Source organism: Diabrotica undecimpunctata, chromosome 9 (assembly GCF_040954645.1).
Source record: "Diabrotica undecimpunctata isolate CICGRU chromosome 9, icDiaUnde3, whole genome shotgun sequence".
NCBI classification, from domain to species: domain Eukaryota; kingdom Metazoa; phylum Arthropoda; class Insecta; order Coleoptera; family Chrysomelidae; genus Diabrotica; species Diabrotica undecimpunctata.
The window spans coordinates 99,993,339-100,019,234 of record NC_092811.1 but is presented as its reverse complement, the minus strand read 5'-3'; the positions used below and the strand labels follow the sequence as shown (position 1 = coordinate 100,019,234).

Below are 25,896 nucleotides of genomic sequence, written 5' to 3'. Positions count from 1 at the left end.
ATCCATGAATTTTCCTTCGAATATCATTTTTGGCAAATTCATCAATTTCAATAGGCTTTTTCCCTCTCTTTAAGTTTTCGTTTGTGTTTGGGTTAGCTATACCGTGTTTTTTTCTTTCTGATAGGAACCTATATAAAGTTGACTCTCCTACGCCAGTCATGTTGGCACAACTTTCGACTATGTTGCGAACAGTGTTTGTGGGATTCTGAGAAACCAGAGCATCGTGAACATTCAGGACAATAGTCCTCTCTTGGTGAATAGACAGACTTACTGACTGTACGCAACAGTACCGGTGTAAAACTTGATGATGAAGCCATCACAAACAATCCAACAAAACGAGCACGAGCGAAAGGTACGCATATGTTCGTAGGTATATGGAATAAAAAATCACTGCATATAATTCGCAAAAGAAATATTCGAGACGCTAATTACTGCCGTAGACGCGGAAACACAGACGAGCCGTAAATTACATGCGATCAAAAACGTACTAAACAAAAAAATTGTTTTCGTTCGTAATAACTTCACCCTTTCAAGTTAAGTTTCGTATATAATTATATTATTAAAAATCTGGGGAATTCCATCTTAATTATCTTGCAACGAATAGTACCTTCGGATATGAATTCTAGGTTTTCTAGTAAAGTGATTAAACGCGAAGATTAGTATTGAAATATCCAAAGAGATAAGGTATTCTTATTTACAAAATTGTTAATGGTTAAATTCTTATTTTTATTAATATAATATAATAACCAACATTAGTCGTGAAAGTTTTAATTGTTTTTTTGCTAAATATATTGGTACTAAAATATTATCAATATTATATATAACAGTATTAAAACATTATATTATTATTTAATGAATAAACACCTTAGGAACGCCTATGATTTACGACCGTTTTATGAGTTTGAGGCATATTTCATGCTCTCAACAATTTGTGAACGAAGAATAAGTTGCGTTTTAAAAATATTGTCTAGAAGTCTAGAACTTAATGGACTTCAAGCCCATGGGATATTTTTAAGGGGTCATTTGACCCAGCATGAATCACACATATACTGGACACCTAGTATATGCAATGTTGAGTAAATTTTACAATACATATAAAATTGTGAATAAACTACATATTGAGTTAGAACTGATGAAGCTTTAGAAATATAAAGCGAAACGTCTTCGATTAAACTAATGAAGTAGCCGAATTCTTTTTTTTTTATTTGCCAACGTAAATGACCGATTAAACCTCTGCATTCACTAGTTGAATACTTTTGTTATATTTATATATATATATATATATATATATATATATATATATATATATATATATATATATATATATATACTATACAATATACCAGATCTGCCAGCTGTTATCAACGCTGAAATAAACTATACCAACCCTTATGATGAACGTATTAATTAGGTATAGGAAGAAAGGAAGGAAGGTCTTATTAAAGAAATGAACAGCTCATTTTAATCTAATCTAAAATTAAGTAGAGTTTAATCTAGAATTCATTTGATAATATATCACTTCAGAAACGAACACATTAAGCTCTTACAATTTATTTAATAGTCTGATAGCTATGATTTATTGTGAACTTCTATTCATTTCTTTGACACATATATTAAATACATATTATACATTTTTTTGTAAAATAATATATCAGTAACAAATGGCAGCTACGACTTATCATAAGTACTTTTAAGCCGTTCTACACGGGTATAAACAATTTCGATAACATTTAAAATCCTGATAAAATTTACCGACCCTTGAAAAAAATCCGATAATTCTAGAATAGGTTATCTTCCGATACTTTTTTTACGGAATTTTATCATGTACCGTTAGATAAAACTTGAAGAGTATTTAAATACATTTTCAATTTGTTTGTTGATTATTCTCTTAAAATATAATTATTTTATTTAACAAGAGATATTAGCCATAATAATTTCTAAAGTGGATTCAAAATAAACAATCTGCTTATCATCCTATTTCAACAAATACCTAGATAAAAGTGCACTCAAATGAATAAGTAATAAATAAATGTAATGGCATATCTCGCAAAACAGAAAAACAGAAAACCAAATAGTTATATCGATGGAAGGCAACCGTACATACGTATTTCTGACAATTGGTCGTCATCAGTACGGTATAGCCAAGTTAGAAAAGAAGCAGTTAACTTGGGAAAGGATCACTACAGGAGCAATGCGACCAATTTGTGGCATTAGAGTTAGACGACCCTGATGGTTTCCAGGGCAACAACTTACAATAACCCCGGAGAAAGCTACAGCTGCCTAAGGAAAGAAATGCTTAACGTTAAAAAGTTTAAACAAATAGACAAATACGACATCTAACGATCGGTAGCGGTCATGGAACTAGAAGATGATGAATAATATAGCCAGTGTATTTATTGTTATTTGATAAAGTGTGACAACCCTTTATAATATTATACTAGTTCATTATTGTGTTTTTATTGCTTAGTTATCAACAACATAAAAGTGTGTTTTATATCTGTGCTCATAAAAACGGTTTTTGATAACTTATTAATAACATTTATTAATAAAATTACAAAATATTACATTAAAGTGTTACGTAAATCTCTACCGAAAAATAATTTAGTCTAATAAGGATCCGGTGATTCTGCTAGAAAAGCCAGAGTCAAAGGATGTGCCTGCTAGCATTCTCGAAACCTTATTTTTTGAACTTGTGCTGATTTCCAAATAACCTTTTACATCTATAGTCCAGTCGTCAGAGAGTTGACCTCTAAAAATCATACGAACAAGCTGAATTTTGCAGAGAATATTAATTTTCGGACCCCAAAAAAGTTTACCACTTTAATCCCGCTTTATCCCCGCTTTATCCCCCTAAAACCTCCCTCGCAGTGGGGAAAAAACGCAAAAAAATCGATTTACCAAGAATCTGTACACCGTACAAAAAAAAATGTTTCAAATAAAAATGTAGCTGAGATAATTTTAAACAAAATTTTTTATAAGCATTTTTTGTGTATATATATAAGGTTCTTGAACTCCTAAGTGGAGCATAGAGCTTCAGTGAAAACGCGCCATCGGGTTCTATTTTGCGCTAAGGCCTTCACCTCATTCCAAGACTTTCCTTGGCCTCTTATCTCGTCCATGATGGATCTTCTCCAAGTTTGTACTGGGCGACCTCTTTTTCTTTTCCCTTGGGGATTCCACTCTAGGGCAGTCTTTGCGATACTGCAACTATTTTTTCGGAGTGTGTGACCGATCCAACCCCACTTTCTGGACTTAATTTCATTTTGTACCCTCTTTTGTTCGGTCAGGTGTAGCAGATCGTCGTTTCTGATGGTGTTAGGCCAGAATATACGAACAATTCTTCGTAGACATTTGTTAACAAAGACCTACAGTTTGTCTGTGAGGGTGTTTGTCACTTTCCAGGTTTCACATCCGTAGAGTAGAACAGACATGACATTTGATCGGAATATTCGGATCTTTGTCCTTGTAGTATACTCGCCAGATTTCCAAACAGGGTTGAGCGTGCTGAAAGCTTGTTGGGCTTTTCGTATCCTCATACGAATATCGTCTTCTGTACCTCCGTTTTCTGTTATGACACTTCCAAGATACGTAAAGTTTTCCACATTTTCAATCTGCATATTGTCGATAGTAAATAGCGTGTTGTTCCTTGCATTTATTCTCATGGACTTGGTTTTACTAATATTGATTTTCAAACCTATTTTATTGGCTTCAGTGGAAAGTGTTTCCAATTGGTAAGCCAGATCTTGGAACCTTTGACCTAATAGACAGATATCGTCCGCGTATTCTAGATCGCTTAGGCGTGTGGTTAACGTCCATTGTATCCCTCTTGTGTCAGAGTCTAGTTTGGAGAGAACATAGTCTATAGCTATGTTAAAAAGAAACGGAGAAAGCACGCATCCCTGTCTAACTCCAGTAAGTACGTTGAATTCGTCACTGTTTATCCCATTGTGTGTCACGCTGCATTTCGCATCAGTATATAGTGACTTTATAATAGAAATTATTTTTTGCGGGATGTTTCTTAGCTCTAAAACTTTCCATAAAGCAGCGTGTGACAAGCTATCAAAGGCACGTTCAAAATCAACAAAAACCATGTATAGGGGTGTGTTCCATTCAACCGATTGTTCCATTATTACCCTCACAGTATTAATGTGGTCTATGCAGGAGGATTCTGGTCTAAAGCCTGCTTGATTAGCTCAAAACTCAACCTTGTTTGTTATTCTTTTCAGTATGATGGTCGCGAAAATTTTATTTATGACAGTAAGCAAGGTTATTCCTCTCCAATTTTTGCACAGTGTGAGGTTGCCTTTTTTTGGAAGCTTGATAATGTTACCTTTTTTCCAGCCCGCTGGAATGTGGTTTGTTTCCCACACCTCTCGGATTATGGGGAGCAAAATTTCAGCAGTTAGATGCGGATCAGCTTTAAGTATTTCAGCAGCAATGTTATCGATTCCCGGTGACTTATTGTTTCTCAGAGATTTGATAGCTGCTATTATCTCCGTTTTGGAAGGGGCCTCGCAAGAAATATGTAAGTCTATATTCTGCGGGTTTTCGACAATTTCGTCTGCGTTATCTCTGGAAATACCTAGCATCTCCTGAAAATGCTCTTTCCATCTCTCTACTTGATCATCTGTTGTAGTAAGTAATTCGCCTGTTTTGGATCTTACAATGTTCGAACAGTTTGATCCTTTTTGTGTTAGTCGTCTAGTAATTTGGTAAAGCTCCCTAGTTCTGTTGTGTTGTGCAGCTGTTTCTGCTTGTTTTGCAAGTTCTTCAGCCCACCTTCTTTTGTCTCTTCTTGCTTTTCTTTTAACTGATTTGTTTATTGTTTGATATTCGTGTTGTCGGTGTGCTCTTCTTTCTACAGTTCTTGCTTGCAGGATATCTTTTTTTCGTTGTTTTCTTTTTTGTGTAGAATGTAGAAATCAATGTTCAATAAAATTTGTATCATCTCGACGGTAAAAATTCGATATATTTTGATCCAAATGGCCTATCGACAAAAATGAACATGCGTTTTAAAGGCAAAGAGTGCAGCTTTCGTATGCGGTTTTTGTATTTTGCCGAGAGTAAACTCAGTTTTTATAAAGGTGTTAAATAAATTATCGTGGCGCGATTTTTGCCATTTTTTACGATTCTCGTGAGTTCAATAAAATTGATCACTTTCATTGACCAGTTGTAGTAAAATTTCCATTTTTAGAGATCAATCTTTAAATCCTATTACATGAAATTTCCATTTTAAGTTGAAATAACAAATATGAGGCATTTGAAATATGAACAAAAAACGCAGAATTTAATGTTTTACATTACAAACGATCACACGTCACGGGAAATGCATTTAAGTAGACGGTTTTGGGTGTAGTTTATTGCTTGTTCTTTTGAAAAAGGTACTAGTGTAGTCGAACAAAAAGTTTTAAATGTTTTAGATCGTTTGTTGTGTGAAAGTTTAAATCCAGCATTTTTTAAGCATATTTCAAATCCCTCACATTTGTTGCCAAAACTCAAAACTAAAATTTCATGTTATAGGTTTTAAAGATTAGGCTCTAGTGGCCAGTCAATGAAAGGGATAAATTGTATTGATCTCGTGAGAATCATAAAAAATGGCGAAAATCGCGTCAGGTTTATTTATTTAACATCTGTATAAAATCTGAGTTTATTTGCGGCAAAACGCGAATTGCATACGAAAGCTGAACACTTTACCTTTAATACGCATCTTGATTTTTGTCGATATGTCACTTGAATCAAAAGATATCGAATTTTTACCGCCCAGCTGATACAAATTTTATTGAACATTGATTTCGCGCGCGTAACTGACGGTCGCTTCAACCGTTGTTTCTAAGAAAACGGTTCATTCCACACAAAAAATCTTATAAACATTTGTGTTTAAAATTACCTCAGCTACATTTTTTATTTGAAGCATTTTTTTCTACGGTGTACAGATTCTTGGCAAATTGACTTTTTTGCGTTTTCACCTCCCTGCGAGGGGGATTTTAGGAGGAAGTCCGTGGGTAAAAGTAGTAAACTTTTTTGCATCTTTATTGAGGTCCCAAAATTAATATTCTCAGCAAAATTCAGCTTATTTGTATGATTTTTATAAGTTCAATGGTATTTTCGTCTTTGATGACTGGAGTACTAATTAAATGTACTATTTTAGCCACCATATTGCTAACATGATGATGATTCTAGTCCCTGCCAGACGAGTTTGATATTAGTAGTGTTGTGTTTACTGGGCACGATCACTCCAATTCTAATATAAGGCAATACTATACATGCATTTTTCCAAATGTGATTTTTCCTAGTAAGTGTACACTACAAAAATCGTGCCCATTGGTTAGGAAAGACTTTTTTGAACAAATATATCACCAAATTAGATTTTTTATCATCTACATATTTATGATTTAAAACATCTTCTCCAGACAGTACTGGAAAACCTTTTGAGCTGACTTCTTTTTAGCGAGATGTTCGAAGTATCCAACCCACACAGTTTCGTTTTTTTCCCAATTTCTTCGTTTCGCAATTCATACATGCTTAGCGGTGTATTGCTCAAAATGCATATTCAAAATATTTGCAGCAAGATAGAAACCATTTATCCTTGTCAAAATATTTTTACCTATACTTGAAGGTTTAGATTATAAAGCTTTTTATAGAGTTGCAATTCATTTAGTAGTTTTTTAACAAAAAATCCCAAAAATTACCAATTAAGGCATTTTTGAACAAAAAATTGCAAATAAGTCGAAAAGGAAGCATTTTTCTAAAAATTGCCACGAGAGAAAACGTATTTGTTTAGATGAGATACGCCTAAAACAAATTTTACTCAAAGCGATTTGGGAAATGGTTTTTTGTTACTTATTTGTTAATAAATAACAATTTCTAGCCCACTTCGAAAAATTTTAAATACATTTGAACTTGAAAAATATATAAAATCGAATAAAAAAAGTTTGGAGCAATAGAAATGCAAAAGAAAATTTAGTCGGTATATTCCGTTTCGTAACGGGTAAACCGCTCGCCTATTAGCGCCCTTATTAAAGAGTATACCTACTTCTTCTTCTTCCTATGCCGTCCCCATTAACGGAGGTTGGCGACCACATTTCTAAAAGTTTCTCTGACTTTTGCAACGTGGAATAATTCGTCTACAGTCATGTTTGTCCAGTCTCGAATATTTCGCAGCCATGACTTTCTCTTTGTACCTATTCCCTTTTTAGCATCGACTCTACCCTGCATGATGACCTGCAGAAGACTATATTTGTTATTCCTCAGTATGAGTCCAAGGTATGCAGTCTTGCGTACTTTTATTGTTCTCAGCAATTGTTTGTCTCGACCCATCCTTCTCAGCACTTCCTCATCGGTGACCGTGGCAGTCCATGGAATTCTTAACATTCTCCGGTATATTCAAAGTTCAAAGGCTTCAAGCTTTTTAACTATTAGCGCTTTTAACGTCCATGTTTTTACCCCGTACAATAGTTGGGACCAGACGTAACATTCAACAAACCTCAGTCTCAGCGCAGTATTCAGATTTTTGTCACAGAACAATTGCTTGAATTTTAAGAACGCTGCCCTTGCCATTTCTATTCGTACCCTGATCTCTTGTCTGGATCTAATTCTGTGTTGATGTAAGCTCCTAAGTATACCTAGAAAATACTAGTTCATTGAATGTTTACATAATTTGTAATATGGTATTTTCTAAAACATTCCTAGCAGTACCCTGTATTGTAGCAAACAATATAGGGTCCTGCTAATTTATCGTGGGTGAATTAAACAAGCAATCCAAAGCCATAAAAAAGAACAACTTATACATTTTTAAGTTTGTAGGTACTTTAATTTGATTCTTACTTATGGACGTTACGTCATTCAATGTTGCTTGTATCTATTTTAAGGAATATTTTTAAAGAATTTTCGGTTTATTTGCATTCTTGTACGAATTAAGCATTCGTGTAATTAATTAGATACTATATACTACACAACTTTTAAATAATGTCTGAATATTATTAATTGTCCGGGCTTTTTATCGAATGAATTAAAATATAAAAATTGTTCCGGATGTTCGTAAACCGAAAGGGATGACCGTAAACCGCATTGAGTAAAGGGACGTGTACGAACTCATCACTATATAGCCCCCCATAAAATTATTAGACCCTCGGAGATATAGTAAACTGATCACCGGCATCCTATGGAGATTGGTAAACTCATCACCGCAGATAGGTAAACTCATCACCGGGATTTTTGCCTGGTTTCTAATGCGAAAGATTGCCTCTTATCTGTTATATTTCTCGTTTATGTGATAATTTAATAAATTCAGAAATTATTTTAAGCAAGTTGCTTTAAAATTTAACTAAGATATTAATATGTCTCACGGTGTGGCCTATTAGACGTATCTGCCAATCTAAATGGTTTTGAGATCTAAAAATTAGTTACATAGGAGTTCGATAGTGAACTTTAAAATGAAAATATTTGTCAACATGTGCTATTTTTGTTTATATCGGAAGTAGTCCCAACTTCGTTATTTGATTTTCATTGCATTTTTATATTTCTCATTGAATTCTCGAGATAATTTGCTAAGCATACATTCGGTCTAAGTCTTACTGTTTTGGCGTTATTTGACTATCTTGAAAATAATAGACGATTTTGGTCAGGAAGTAAATATAAAATGCCTAAAAAATAGGAAAAGCTAAAAACTTGAGTGTGCTATTATTGTATTGAAGTCGAAGGAAACTTAATTTTTTACACGTGCAAAGCTTTACATTTTATGGCATCATTGGCGGAAATTTTTAAATTTGAAGTAATCAGCAATGCATTTATTGTGACAGAATGCATCAAAATGCTTAAGTACAGTTTCCTGTACTTTATCTTTCAATGACTTGTACAAAGATCCCACAATTAGAGTGCTTTTAAAAGCTTTTTTTTACATTTTTTGGTTAGTTTTCGCCATTATTTGTAGGAGTCAGATGCGTTGTTCATTTAATTTTATAAACATGACAACTAACCTCAATTAGTGTAAGACACAAAATAATTTTTATTCTGTAATTTGTACTAATTTTGTTTATTGTAGCACCCTGATGATGCAGATAAAGATTTGCGAAAGCTTGGTAGACTAAAAAGAGTACTTCTTTGTCCTATCTTCAGCTGCACACCCAAATAGTTGTGTTTTGTAGTCTAACTGATCAGCGTTGACTACAAGCGTTTATTGCTTTTTTAATATATATATATATATATATATATATATATATATATATATATATATATATATAGATATATATATATATAGTCTAGTATAGAGTCCAATTAAGTCGGTACCATATGGAAAAATTTTTTATTTTTAGTTTTATGAAAAAAAAATTATTCTCTAGTTCTGAATGATCTAGAACTTCAATCATCAAAATCAGATATTAGTATTCTTCAGTCATTTACGCGGTTCGTTAAACAAAATGAATTTTATTAAGACTTGAGAATATCAATGTGACTAACAATTTAATAAGAAATCTTAAAATGTAATATCAGAAAAGGTAATCTACAGCAACAAAGTAATATTATGCCTTGCCTACAAGAAACATCTTATACAGTTAACTTAAAGAACTTAATTTCGCTGATTTTTTTCTGTTTGATCAGGATGATTCGCGAAAACCAGTGTGAAACAACTAAACAAAAACATAAAATTTCTACTCACCAGTTGTATGACATTTAGCCTTACACCCTTTCGTCGCACAAGTCCACAAAAGGCAATTCGATTTTTTTAGAGTATTTCGCAATTGAAATTTGAAATTATTGATAACCATTATTCTTTGTCCGCGTTGGCTCAGGACGTAATCAATTAGCAGTTCACTATCCATGTTGAAGAAACATGCCCAAATGAAGAGAATTTTTTCTTTTCGCATGATTTTAGGTAGCTATCAATAGAATTTTGTGGAATTTCCAAATAAAAACCAATAAATTGCAGTTGCATTTAAGACATTTGGATTTGGATTATTCTGTGAAATTACCAAAAACTAGCCGTTTGCTGGGATTTTATGGTCTATACCTGATCCGGGGTGCAGGTAGGCCAGTGATCAGTTTACCAATCTCTTAGGGTCCATTTTGAAAACCCTACTTTTATGACGGTGATGAGTTTGTACTATGTACGAGGGTATTTATGGTATACTGTATCCAGAAATTTAGTGTCTCATTATAAAAGTTATTTTAATAACAGCTGTAAAACTGAATAATCCTTTGTAAATACTCTATTGTTGTATAATTATCACAGCTACCAAAGCTGCCAGGACCGGCATAATAGCCAAGCATAGCACGACTGTATATAGGTATATATAATCAGATCAAATATTATCATTCAAGCATAATGTCAAAAAACTCTTTTTATAAACATACAAATTTCCCATAATTATTGTTATTAATCATTATTTTAAGTCTCAACGAAGAAAATGTTTTGTGTGTGTTTTGTGTTTTATTGGCACTAGTTTTCACACTGGCCAGTCAATTTCATAATGATTTTTTTAGACTATAACTTATCACTAACTCAGGGGAGTACTGTGTAGTGTCTGTGTTAAGTAAATGTCTTGTTACTTTTGTAAAGTCGACTTCATTGTCTTTACAAAGAGACGCTAATTGTATCTGAACGTCTGAGGTCCCTTCGGTGAGTACCGATTTACTCGTTTTAAAAGGTTCATATTTATTCATGTTGACTTGTTATGTTTGTTTTCCGTTTCATGTCTGAAAAAGTTGGCAAAAAATGGGAAATATTCTTTATTAATAATTTTACGAAAAAAAAATGATTCTTCATTAAAGGTTATGCATCACATAGAAATCATTAACAGATAATCTTATAAAATATTAAGTGGTAGATAGGAAAAATCAAAATTATTAATTAATACTGAAGAGGAAAGTGATTTTAAATTTAGATATGCAAGAAAATGTAATTTTAAAATGTTTGTAACTATTAAAAATTATGTCCAAGTTTAGATTCATGGCCTTCTAATAATCAAATAATACATTTAAAGTAAAAAGTAAATAAAAAAATACTTTTGCATTTGTTGATTTTGTATATTGAATAAGGTAAATTAGAAAAAAAATTAAAAATTAATGCACCTACTGATACATCATTAAATGCATACTGCACCTAAATTTAAAAGCACTTCACTTTTAAGAATAAATCAATATTTTTGATTTTCGGTGTATACCACTTAAACTTTTATAAATCTGATTATTGATTATTGATTTCTATGAAATGCAGAAATGTTTATGAAGAATAGTTTTTTTCATGAAATTAATAATAAAGAAATTTCCCATTTGTTGCCAACTTTTTCAGACATACTTTATACCTTACTAACAATTAAAACACTTCTTTCCTTACATGAAGTATAAAATATAATCATATTTAGCCAAATATATATATCTACATTAATTCATTTTAATTTTCACTTCACCATTTTATTATTTCACTTGCAATTTTTTCAACAAAACAAAAATTGTTTATGACTTTCAAAATTTGGATATATTTAATAAAGAATCGAGACAGAAAATATAATAATTAATTAATTCTAATACTCCATCAGTTTATGTATTTTTTCCCTTAATTATCTAGATATTTATTTAAATTAAATATGTAATGTAAATGACAAATAAAATATAAAATTCGTTAAGCCGGCCCTTTTTACTATTTACCTGAAGAGGCAAATCCCTTTGTGGCTTCGACTTTATCAGCGGGATACTTTTAAATTCTGCATAAGTCAGTTCTTATAATTGTGAATGAAGTATAATTGGTGATGAGTTTACGTGTACCCGAGTAAGGACGAGGTCTTGGTTGTTCCCCTATATGTTTAAAAAATTATAAAATATTGTTACGAAAGATTTATCCCACATAGGAAAAGTCCATTGACGAAAAAGAAGAAGTAGTTTGATGTCATCTTGAATGTTCTCGAACTACTTCTTCTTTTTCATCAATGGACTTTTCCTATGTGGAATAAAAACATTGAAAGGTATTGACAAACAGTTCTATTATGTCTTTCGATAATCAAAAAGATTGGGATAGTTTATTCCCGTTAGCCTATAGAAGTTCCGAACATGAAGCAACTGGTTATTCTCTATCAATGATGATCACCGGAAGAGAAATGAAGCTTCCTCAAGATCTTATTTTCGGAAGATTGCCTCCCTGCGAAGAAGAACGTTCATCCCCGACCTACATTGAAAATTTGAAAGAAAAATTAGAAAAAGTCTACGAATTTGCTCTTAAAAGTTTGAAGCTTCAAAGTGATAAAGCCAGGGCCAGGCTCGACATTGTTATACAATCCCACCGCTGTCACCAATTTTACACTTCTTGAAAATTAAGTTTATTTAACATCAACAATATTACAATACTTTTTAACTAACTGACAACTATATAATTATATATTTTCTGACGTTCCAAACTTCACTAGACTTTTTTTCTAGTAAAGTTTGGAACGTCATTTTGAATGTTCTCGAACTACTTCTTCTTTTTCGTCAATGGACTTTTTCTATGTGGGATAAATCTTTCGTAACAATATCTAAATTTTAATTGTAAGAAATATGGTTTTTTAATTAAATCTCAATTAGACCAGACGGTATATTTTGTGTTGGATAAATCGTATATGATCTTGTTTTTTTTTTCTTTAATCGCTTCGAAATATTAGAAATGCTAATTTGACTATGCGGGTATTCTAAAAGTTGGACTAATTTTTTTTAAACAATTTGTGAAAAAAATTGGAAAAATTCACTTCTTTTCATTCTTTCCGTTGTTATATCTGGGCAGCTATGCATGTTAGAAAAATTTTGTAAAGACAAAAAAGTTTTGCAATTAAATTTCCTTACAAGTTTGAATTGATTGCTAATTGAAAAAAAATAATTTTTATTACTGCAAAATTAGCAAAATCCATTAAAAAAATGTCAAAAATCAATGTTTTTTCAATAATCCTTTTCATGTATTTAAAATCTACTTAGAACCTTTAAAATTTACCCAAAATATCTTTTTAATATAAAAAAACACCACACTAAATTTCAATACAATTGATCAAGTAGTTTTCGCAAAATAATTATGCAATCTAAATTTTTGAAAAAAATTATTAATTTTTAAAATTATGCAAAGCCAACAAAACAAGTTTTAAATACTTGAATTTTTTTTTTTGACTAGGAGATTCTAGGAAATTTTAATTTTTTAAATAACTATAATTGTTACGCTAATAAATAAATAGAATATCTGTTCAATTTTCATCTAACATTTTGTTCTAATGTTCTAAACATCGAAAGTTCAGCGAAAGACGCATATTAAAAAAATATTGTCTCTCTTTAGTTCCATCTCTCCTTGTGGCGTATTGGGCGCCTATGCGTTTCTTGACCAAAAGTGTAAGAAGCTATTTTCTTGTGGCATTTTAAATTAATTACTATTTAAATGGAAATAAGCCACAATTAAAGGTTAAAATACGTTTATTGACGTTTCAATTTCCACTTCGGAAATCGTTCTCAAAATACAAACATTAGTTTATAACACGAAACGGAAGAATACAGAGTCACTAATGTTTGTATTTTGAGAACGATTTCCGAAGTGGAAATTGAAACGTCAATAAACGTATTTTAACCTTTAATTGTGGCTTCTTCCCTTAAATAGTAATCAAAAGTGTAAGATTGCTGACTAGCTGGGAAGATTAATCAACTAGTTCCGACGTCATGATTGATCAAAGTTGACCGACATTTACAAAAATAGTACGAATGTTTAGGGTATTTAGAACTAAAGAAAGAAAAAATATTCATTTATACGTAAAAACATAAAAAATGAATATGTATGCGCTTTTAAAAGTATCATATTTGAGTTTTAACTCACCCCAAGTTAAAAAAAAAGTGATCAAAATTGGTCTACTAGAAGTTGAGAGAATTACAATTTTTATCTGCGTCGCTATTTTGAATCCGTAAGTTAATTTTATACGGATGAGATATGAGATTGCTATCCCCACCACTGTCTCTCGTCGATGTTTCTGTATGTAACTTTAACGTTTTAAATCAACATTTTAACCAGGTTGCACAGAAGGAAAAAAAGGAGAAAATATGTATCTACTAAGTGCTTGGCACAACAAAGGTATTTGTTAAAGAAACAGACCTCACACCGTAGTCCTATTGTTGTAAGTGCAGGTCAACTTTGATCGATCATAACTTCGGAACTAATTGACCAATCTTAATATTTTTCTTAATACGCTTATTTGGCTGAACTTTCGATATGAGTTTAGAAAAAAGATGTCAATTAGAAATTAAAAAACCTATTCTATTATTTTATTAACTTAAAAGTTGTACAGTTGTTTAAAAAATGCCCTAGGCTCTTCTATTAAACGGATTTCAATAACTTGAATTTTATTTGAAAGGTTGAATGCCATATATGTAAAAAATTCTTTCTTTCTTTCTTTCTGTCCTTCCTTTTACCTTGTCATGGTGTCGGATTTGGGCTAGCTATTTTAATTTCCATTCATCCATCTCTTCCATTCTTTTCTGTTTTCTGCCATCATTTTCAATTCCTCGAGTGGTTTTTGTTTAACTTTCCCCGCGTCTATTATTGCTTCGCTTTATCCATTTATTCTTGGTCAGTATCTTTTCCATTTTACGAATATAAATAATACAAATTTCTTTTTACTTAGTAAAATACGATGATTAACAAATAATCGTATCATTCTAATTTATTTCTTCCTCGTCATTTTATGTATCAGATAATTGATTCTTTTTTTAGTTCCATATCCATACAATTTTCACCCAGCACAATTTTTATGTGCCAAATTGCAAACGATACCATTCTTTTTAAATCCACATTTTTATATAAAAAAACAGTGATTTTCATAATAATTTGGAATAGGGCGAGGAGAAAAAAACGCACTTTAAGTATGTAACTTTGAGGATATCTGTGTACTAGTACGTGTGAGAGATTAAGTATAAGAGCACATGTGAAAGTAAATGGAACGAGCTGCTACAGGGAGATTATAATATGTATCACCTGGCACTTCATCAGTGGTACCGACGAAATATTCGTGTTCAGCGATCTCGAAAACCTCCCAGTGATGATCGTCGATTGATTTAGAATAAAATTAACATAGAAATTAATGAGGTGAGGTAACCCTTGGCTCCAGATACCTTGGATACCATCGCCGTCGTAATATTTGTGTTCAACAACTAAAAAAAAAACCGAGTAATGACTTTGTAAACATTGAACATTAAACGACCCATCAAAAACGGTGGGTGCCAATGGGTAACAATATAACTACCTCCGAAAGTTGTGAGCCAATGTAGAAAAATAAAACTCACAACTTTCTTTGGGAGTCAATTGTTAGGCCTCGTTTATCTCAGTCTCTCAGGTGTGAGAACATCTTACCTTAAAATTAAATTTGAACAATGCAGGACAAATTGGCTAGGACAAATAAACTAAGATTAACTAATCATATTTATTGTAATTGAAAATTTTAAAATTAAACAAAACAAATATTGCCTATAAGCTTTACAGAAAAAGATTTTTAAATGATACCTATGGCATCGGATGTTGTCTTTAAGTAGCTGGACAGGATAACAATAGAATGTAGTGGTTAGATGTAGCTAAATCTAGATACTTTCATGTTTGCATCTTCAGGTGGCCATTGGGTTCTAAATAGCAGCTACAGTTATTTTCATGGTCGACCATGTGCTGCGGAATTCTTCCACCCAAAAAAGGTGGACAAAAATTAGGCTAAAAAACCCAAGAAAAAGATTTAATATTATAAATGAATTTTGAATCGAAGCATTGAAGTGTAACTGTCAGAAGTCGGGAGTTGTCAACTGACAAGTTGATAAAATACGTTAGGCTTTCACGGCCATCGTTTAACTTGTTAAACTGTTTGTTCGTAGCTTTTCTTTCTTCGTGTTTTGCGGGAAGGGTTTTTGTGGATTTTAATATTGGTATCCATGTTTTGTTGATTTTTAGTCCTTCTTCGATCTGATTAAAATTATTTGGGTGCTTATATATCTCCACCGCTTCCCGATACAAGCGTGGGTAGTACTCCGCTTCCCAAAGCGTGTTCGACAACGGCAGATTTGTCGATATGTCCTAAACGACAATGGCTTTTATGTTCGTTTATCCTTGTGTTTGTGTGTCTTTTCGTGGTTCCCATATATACCATTCCACATGTGCATGGTATTCGGTATACTCCGGCCGTTGCTAATGGGTCGCGTTTGTCCTTTACCGATCTTAAACAGTCCTTGATTTTACCAGCAGACAAGGGAAACGCCACCGTCGTAATGAAGACAACCGACTACAAATCGAAAATACAAAATCTTCTAGATTCTGCGGTATATAGAAAACTTAAAAAAAAATCCCACAACAGTCACCCTACGGAAATTTTTCATTTTCTATGTACTTGCATTGCATTTTCCTTATGCACAAAATGAAAATTTTCATTTTACCCCCATGAATTTTTTTCACAAACTTTCGTGACACTTTCCCGAACCGAATACAAAAAGTTGCACAGCGCTGCTGAAAATTGGTAGGTTTAGTACTTAATTAGTAGTAGTTTAACATTGCGAAAAGAAGCCAAGTAGTATAAAAATGCATTTGATTAAAAACAATTTTAATGGAGCTGATTTAAAGCTTTGTACTTAGCTTATGAATAGTTGTCAAGTCGCAAGTTACCTATTTGCAGATACTAATCGTTAACTAGCCAGAAATATTTTATAAAACCTCGAAAATATACACGTGAACGATACGTGACGTGAAGTTAGCACTTAATTGATTTATTAAACATACCAGCCTATCAATCTTCATTTTTTTCAGTTTATAGCTACGTTTAGTCTTTATGGCTCCCGCCTAACCGGTTTTTGCATTTGAATGTCATCTGTGACATCAAACACTCTGTATAATTACATAACCTCCAACCGAATAGTGGCGTCTACATTTATTACATTAATAACTAGTTTTTTTAAGTGCTTAATATGATTTCAGTCTGCGGTACCGCAGTTAGTACCAGCGAGCCTTAGCTGACCGGTAGCTTTCGATACTGCGTCAGTAAGTTTTCGACGCGCTCTTCGCGGGTACTACTATCCTGAAGGTACTGCCGTAGTGTGTATTCCTCAATCAAATTTTCGTCAACTTAATGCAATAGTTATGTTTCGTGATTATATTGTTATGGACATGGACGTGCTAGTAGCTACAGACTTGGGTCAAGGTAACCTTTTTTTCAATTTTATGTTAATTATTTGATTATTCATGCTTTTTATAATGTATTCTTTGCTTTTTTAATTAGTGGCAACCGTCTCCGAATTGTTTCACAACTCGCAACCAAAATCCTACAAATGCATTGGGTTTATCTACGTTTGACCCACAATTTTGAATAATATTTTCCGTAATTTAATTCAAGAAATGTGTGTGATCTTTAGATAAACTTTTCACGTGTACAGCTAAACGAAAAACCAATTAATTTGGTAAACGGTTCTCTTTTTTATTTTAATAATAAATTAGTACTTGGTTTTCAATTTAATGAGCGCGTTTTTGTGAAATGTTTGTTATTGAAATATTTCCTTATTCATTTGAGATTTTTTTAAGTTAAATTTTGGTAGATTAGATTATGTTCCATGCATTTCATGTCTCGTGTTCACCTCTTTTTTATGACAATCCTAGAATTTCAATATTTATTGTGGATCTCCTTTTTTTGTAACCATTTTGGATTTATAGTCCTGTTGAACGTCTAAGAGGTCGACCAAATGTAAAGAGTATGTAAAGTTTAATCGTCGTATCAAACCTTTTTAAGATACATTTATAGTCAAAAGTACGGTCAGTTTCTATGTGTGTTGTTTTTGCCACAAAGTACAGTAAAAGCTGTCAATAACGGCCACTAAAACTGAAAGAACTAGTGGCCGTTATATAAAAGTCGCCGTTATTGCCAGGTTTTGTAGTCTACAAATACATAAAAGATATTTGGAACTGTGTTTATTTTATTAATTAATATTGTTCTGAAGTTATATCCTTGTGGCATCTTAAAGTAATTAGTATTTTAATGGGAATAAGCCACAATGTGTGGCTAAAATAGTAATTTCTAAATTACTTTATTAATTATTGCAAATATAATTCTATATATAAACGAAAAACAACTGAAACTACTTTAATATACTAAAACACAACATAAAACTTTGTTGGTTTTACACTTTTTGCTTTGATTCGAAAATCTCAGCTTTACACTTAAGTAAAATTCGAGATACATCCATAAAACTTTTACCATTATTTTTGCACAATAAATAATTTTCTACGTCTTTAAATTTTACAACAAAAATGTTTGTAATACTAGAATTAGGGCTCTCTATATCACTGACAAATTCATCAAAATCTAAAATTTCGTTACATTCTGTAACGAAACTCGGTTGCGCCGGTTTTTTGTTAGAGTTTTTTGATTTTTTTTTTGTTGGCCGAGGCCTTTTTTATGTTTTTTATTGTTTTTTTAGTAGGATATCGTGGTGGAAGGTCTTCATTGTTTCTTAGTACTTTGTGTTAGTCTGAATTGGTATAGCTATGAACTGTCCTCTTTCATTCCTTTATTTTCTCTCTAGGGGTTGTTCTCTCTAGAGTTTGTATTCTCTCCGGGTATATATTTATTAGTTCTTTCTCTTGGGTTTGTTTTCTCTATAGGGTTTACGGAGAAAACTTTAAACTAACGAAAAATATCAGAAAGGCCTACCCTAAGTATGCAGGTTATTTAATCCCTTTTTAGGTAGATACCTATTTAAAATCGTAATAGTATTGGGTATTTTTATCAACAAATAGACAAAAATATTTTGTCCGATATTAACAGGTAAATTTCTATGAAATAGGCTTTAAAAATTTGCAATTATTTGGCTGCAGCCGTATTATAAAGGTGGCCGTAATATCAGGACATATATAAGAGAGTTACAAGGCCGCTTTTCACAGGTAGCCGTCGACACAGGTTTAGTCATTTTTTAAGGGAAATTTTTACCAGAACCCATTATTAGCTCTAAGATTACGTTTATCTTTGAAAGTGGTTTGTGTATTCATTATTTCATATATTTCATGAATTACAAATTGCTTGAAAGTCTCATTATCGCTTGAATATTCGGTGCAATATTCATCTTCTCAATTTAATTGTACCTATAGAATCTGTCGGTTTTGACATATATTATTGTATTAATTTAAATTCTCTGTAACATTCTGATGTGGTCACTTCTAACTCAGCACAACTTCTAACTTTTTTCTTGTAATTTTTACTATGACTTTTTGCTTTTTTAATAATCACTAGCGGACCAACTCTACATCGAGTTTTTTAAATGAAATTTTTATTTTGCGAGAAAAATTAAGGAAAAATATTTTTATCAATAACTCAAAAACTATAAATGATAATTTCGTGAACTTACATTTTTGAACTCTACGTTGAATTCTCTATTGATTTGACTAATAAAAACGAAACCGGAAGTCGACCTCAAAACCGGAATGCAATTTTTAATTCATCAAATGTCGACATGGATATCATTTAGCAGTTAATTTTGCATGCTGATCACGAATCCGGTGTCAGATTTGCTCTATCTTGACGTTTTATGCGCGTTTCGGGTCACTTCCGGTGTCGGATCGCAACCGGAAGTACATATTTAGATTCGTCTCGACGAGACCTTTCGATCCATATATACATTGTGGGGTCTAAAACTTAAAGTAAATTTTAACTTCCGATCATCCGGATAAAACCGGAAGTGAATTTTTGTACCAAAAGTATATCTTGACAATCTCATACGTAATACTAATAATATTCCGAAAAAATATTTTAATTATCTAATATGGTTTTTGAGTAAAGTGGTGGACAAGAAAAGGGCTTAGCGTTTTAGTATATAAGATTCTTCAAAAGAAGTTTCCATAGTGATTTAATTTAAGTTTGTTCTATGTGGAAGAGAATGTATTTGTGCTGATGTTGAAATATTTGTGTAGGAATTAGTTATTATTTGACTAACTTTTAGTACTCATTGTCGATAATAATGAACCATATTTTACAATTGTTTCTGAAAATCATAGACTAAAAACTCAAAGAAGACATCAGAGACACCCAATTTGGATTAAGGAAAGATCTGGAAAGAAGAAAAGCACTATTTGCATACGATATATTGACGCTTCGATGCCTATAGTAGAAGCCATAGTTAGAAGTGTTGGTCTTACGGCGCACAGCGATACCGCTCATGTCGGCACAGTGGTAGGTGTGTGGTAGTTTGGCGATAGACTGAGAAATCAGGACCGTACGCGCTTCATTTAAAAAATCGTTGCTTATTAATTTAACTGAGTTAAATAACAGAATAAACAAAAAAAAAACAAATTCATTATATAAAAAAATGCCTGTATACATAAAATATCTAATACCTCGTAAATACTTATATACATATATACAAAAAAATGCCAGTAGTTACCCTATATGACACGATAAAAATATATATACATAAAATGCACAAGAATGTAATAACTGAAATGTACTGTAAGTACAGTACGAGCATTAAATCTAAGACATTTCACGTTAATTAATACTAATCGCAATCCTTTTCTAAATCGTCCTCATCTTCTGAATTATCTACTATATTAATTATTACCGGTTTAATATCTTCCTGCAAATTGTCCACCGCAAACATTTTTCTTCTACTTTCTTGACGTGGGTCACATAATTATGCCACTGTTCTTTAGATACGCGTTGGTGAGCTTCTTTTATCAACCGTTCTATCGTTTTTTCTTTAAAATTCACGTTGTTTGAAGCCACATACCTTTTCACTTGACTCCTCACCAATTTGATCGAGTTCAGCTCGCAATGGACAGTCTCAAAATCTTAACGTCATATTTTTCCGCAATTATTTCAATTTTATACTTGTACTCATCTCTAAATGCGGCCGCAGTGTCCAATAATTCACTGTTTAGGTAATCTTCCTCAAAGAAAATGTTCTTTTTGATTAGCCAATCCTTGATTTGCCTTTTGGCCCACAATTTTTTCGGGAAATCAAATTTGCGGGAGTGCTATGACGCGTTATACAAAACGACAACGTTTTCTTTGTACTTCGGCAAGTTTGGAATTAACGTCTTCTCAAACCATTCTTCATATAGATCCCCGTCCATTTCGTCGTAGTAATCAGCCGTTTCCTTCTTGGCCAAGAAACTTAATTCGGCACATGCCACAAAACCAGTTTCGCTTCCAACATGAAGAAGTGCAAACCGAGGACCTCTTTGGGTTGGAGCTTTCAGTCCCGTAGAGACCCTTTTATGAAGGCATCTCGTGGATTCTTGATCGTTGTGTCCCTCCATTTCTTTTTGACTGAAGCACCGACGTTAGTCCAAGACTCATCGGTATAAACAAGGTTTACATTATCCTTCTTCCTCAATGTTTTTATTTGTCTGAAGTACTTGTACTCTATATCTTGTCTTTTTATCATTATCGAATCTCGACCTCTTTTACCATATTCAAAACCCATGTCATTTAGTGGTCTACAAAATGTGGTTTTGAAAAATTTCCTTATTCGAGATTTCACCCTCATCGTAATTATTCTCACGTGAATTGGACTGGAAAGTATTTTTCTTCCTTTTTTCTACCGGTTTCAGTTCGCCTTGCTGGGCCTCTTCGCGGATGTCATAAATTTTACAAACACTCACACCGCACATTTTCGAAACTTTTTCCACAGTAATAGTCAAGCTGTCACCATTTTTTAAGTTCAGATGATAGTTCAATACATTTAACATCACACGTTTTACTTGCACACTTAGTTATACCCTGTTTGAAATTCACGACAGATACTGGTGCTTTGATGTGATGTAGATACTTTCATCCGCTTGCGAAAATGAAATAGAGCTGAGCTTTTATAGTTTTTTCCAACAAGTTTTTGGTGTAATGGCCAGTACCCAAATCGACAAAGAGACATGTTTGCTTTGCATGGACAATGGGGATTAAAACTGATTCGCTTCTTCTAATGACTTTTTAATGATCTTTATTTCCCAAAGAATGTATTTACAATGAAAGCTATTGAAAATTGATAAATAAAGATAAGCTTTCGACAATGAGTTTTTGATATATTTTACTTTTTTTATAGTATTTTTCTTTATGTTATTGTTTAGTTCTACAATGTAATTCTCTTATTTATACATCGATGATTGAATCATGCTTTAGTTGAAACAATAATGATTGTCTTTTATACAACCGTAAGCAATTGTTGTGTGCGCGTATATTCCAGTGCTATGATTCTTAAATCCGGTCCTGATGCGCCGCTCGCACAATAATGAAGCAAACCGTCAACGTGGTCGACCGTTTTCTCGTAAGAAATACATTGCCTATTTTATCTGCGCTGCATTCTAACAGTGGCTTCTACTGCTTCTACTATCGATGTTAACCACGATGCCTGTGTATGTTTTATTGATTACAACAAAGTATTATACAAGTCAGTTATAAGCAATTTATACAACTTCTTAAAGACAGATACGTAGAATCCAAAGACATACGAATAATCACCAATCTTTACTATAACCAAAAGGCTACACGATAAAAAGAAGAGTCAGGCAAGGGTGTGTCTATTCTTCTTTCTTTAAATACTGTTTCTAATGGAGGTTGGCGATGACTTCTGCAACTGCATCTCTTATACTTTTCTTATTAAGGTTTGGAGTTCTAGTCCTGTCCAATTCTTGATGTTGCGGAGGCAGGTTATTTGTCATCTACCAGGATCAAGTTGTCTTTGTCTTTTTCCTTCCATTATTGTGCATCTAATGCATGTTTATGCATTTCTTCAGGAGTTAAATGTTGCTCCTTTTGCAAATGCAAATGAAACATTGGAGATTTACGAGACACGCAGAAGATTTTGTTTTTGTAGAGATGTTGATATTACACTGTATTTTAGCGAAAACGGCATCAAAATGAGTGTGGTAAACCTTAAAATGTTCGTTTTCCAGTGTACTATAATCTTCATTAAAATGATGCTAAATCTTTTGATCTGATACTACCGAAAAATTGTTATAAACAAATTCGATTGTTTTTGACACCTAACTTGTATAGTTTAAACTGATATTACTTTGTTAAAAATTGATAAAATGTAATTTTTCAAAATTTATTTTAAAGCTTATAATTATAGCCTTAAAATGAGGGGCTTTAAATCTTTTTAAGGTGAGCAAAAGTAAAGTTATAAGTAAACATGCCTGATGTCAATATTTTATTATTTTTTAATAACTAATTTGCAATATCTCGGCTTCTAATAGACCGACTTTAATTTTTCAAAGTTTGTTTGGTCAGTATTTTTAAAATAAATAAAACATGATTTGAAAAAAGGGTATATATTTATTAGTTTATTAGTTATAAGCATTTAAACAATTAAATTGTTAATAACAAATTCCTGTCCAAAAATTACCCACGAAACTTCCTTTGCTCTTAGACTAATATTTGAAAAAGCAAGTACAATGTTATACAATAGATAGGATAGGACATAATTGGATAATACCTGACTAAATACATTGCAATTTGCAGATAGCCAAGCTTGGAAAAAATATTAGTAAAGGAGTAAGGCTGGATTGTGTATCGTTTCCTATGCTATATAACTTGTCGAGAGCTTGAAATGAGAAAAAACAAAGGTTTTCCTTTACTAGACAAATTTAATACAACCTATACAATGTAACGCTACTTGTTTGTCTCTATCTATTTTAAAAGTAGTAGATAAACTGTACTCAGGTAGATAAAATGTTTGATAACTTCAAAGATAAAATCATTAATTGTACTATCTAAATGAAATTTTAAAATTAATAATAAACAAAGCAGAATCAATTTCTTTATGTTTCTTTATAACTGGCTGGTTTTTCCGAAAAGTTATGTTGATGCCTTTGCTGTTGAGGCTTTCTCAAAGTGAAGACGGTTTACAACGTATGCTACACCAATTTAATATAACCGCCAGAAAATTTAACATGTTAATTTCCCCAAAAAGACAAAATGCATGGTTACAAAAGCAAATTTACTAAGATGTAAATTTGAGTTGGAAGGTCAGATAATAGAACAAGTGATGGAGTTTAAATATCTAGGCATCACAATATCTAACTACGGAAAGCTCGAAACTGAGGTTTAAGATCAAGTGAATAGAGCAAACAGAGCCGCATGCTGCCTCAATGGAACAATATGGAGAAATAAAAATATCGGGAAAGAAATGAAAGGCAGAATTTACAAAACAGTCATCAGACCAATAGTGACATACGCAGCAGAAACACGACCTGACACAGAAAGGACAAAATTGATGGTAATACACTATGGGACAGAGCTGGAACTACAGATATACGACGTAGATGCAAGGTGGAAAAGATCAAGAACTGAGTAAGAAATAGAATAGTAGGAAGGAACGATCATATAAGCCGAATGATAACAAATAGAGTAGTAAAGACGGCAAGAGACGGTTCTTCAATAGGAAGACGTTCACTAGGAAGACGACGAAAACGATAGAACGACAACTTACTGGAGGTACATTGAAAAACAGACAGAGTTATGTCTACATAGAAAGAAGAAGAAGAAGAAGTATTGAGGCTAAAGAAGTAGCATTGAAGCAGTTTTGATGTACGTAGCGTGCTTTATATTGCAAATTTCTATTAAGAAAAGGGTACTTACAACAGGAACAGAAACAGATCAAAATGTGCTTGGTGTAATGATTCTGCAAGAACTGTATAGGGACGGATCATACATCATAACAAAACCAGCAGAGCGTTTTGATTGTAAAATCTACTAATTCTAAAAGATCTTGTTTGGATGCCCGACATTTTTGACCTGGTGGATAACAGACCTAGTAAACATTGTCTACAGTGCTGCTAAGACGAAAGATCAACCTATTAACTATGACGGGTAGTCATATACTAATTATGACGGGTATTTTTTTAGAGGTATATAAATGTAAGTTGGTAACACTTTTTTAACTGTCGATCATTTTGATAGCTGTCAAGTGATTTATGTTAAGTTTGGTCTGGCATATCAGCATAAATAGATTTGACGCCTGAAGAACGCTTCCAAATTGTACAAATTTATTTTGAAAATTGTGGTTCTGTTCGAAATACGTATCGCGCACTATGTCCATTTTTTGGTCAACATAATAGTTCATCAGAGCAAGTAATATTCGATTAACCATGGAACGTTTTTGCACACGTTTATACACGTGGCATACAGGAAGACCAGAATCAGTTTATCTGCCATCGTGCACAGTAGTTGGATACTATATATTATATTATTACTAGTTGGATACTATTCGATAGGATATTTATGGATGGTCTTTCGGAAAGATCTTGCTTTGCTTGCTTTAAAAATTCTACTCATTCAAGAATTGAAGGTACATCATCACCTAACAAGGCGTATATTCGTAGATTCGGTGATTGGGTCCAAAACAAGATTGCCGTTGATTCCGATTTTCATAAGGGAATTTTCTTTAGCGATGAAGTTCACTTTTGGTTGAACGTCCTCAAATGTATTTTAAGAAACCATTACATCCAGAAAGACTGACTGTTAGGTGTGGTTTATGGTCTGGTTGAATCATTGGACCGTACTTCTTCAAAAACGATGCTGACCAAAACGTTACAGTCAATGGTGACCGCTATAGAGCCATAATTACTGCCTTTCTCATTCTCCAGTTGAACAACCATGATGTGCAAGAGCTGTCGTTTCAATAAGAAACTTAAATAAATTTAAAGATTAGGTTCTAGTTATGTAAACTCCATAGAGGCCGGTCAATGAAAGTGATAAATTGTATTGATCTCATGAGAATCATAAAAATGTAAAAATCGCGTCACGTTTATTTATTTAACACCCTTATAAAAACTAAGCTCATTTTCGACAAAATACAAACATTTTATACAAAAGCTGCACTCTCTACCTTTAAAATGCATCTTGATTTTTGTCGATAGGACACTCTGATCAAAAGAAATCGAATTTTTACCGTCGA

General features: G+C 32.6%; 1 protein-coding gene across 7 annotated transcripts in view; it reads left to right on the top strand.

Annotated features, from left to right (window-relative positions):
- The window catches only part of Hnf4 (Hepatocyte nuclear factor 4), a 290,760-nt gene that overhangs the window by 75,003 nt on the left and 189,861 nt on the right, over positions 1–25,896 (top strand). The window contains exon 1 of one of the 7 annotated variants that reach the window (XM_072543889.1): positions 16,946–17,159. The exons of the other annotated variants lie outside the window; for them this stretch is intronic. Within the exon in view, the coding sequence (XP_072399990.1) occupies positions 17,099–17,159 (61 nt within the window). The 5' untranslated portion in view covers positions 16,946–17,098. Of the gene's footprint in view, positions 1–16,945; positions 17,160–25,896 lie in introns of those variants that run through there. 7 annotated transcript variants of the gene reach the window in all.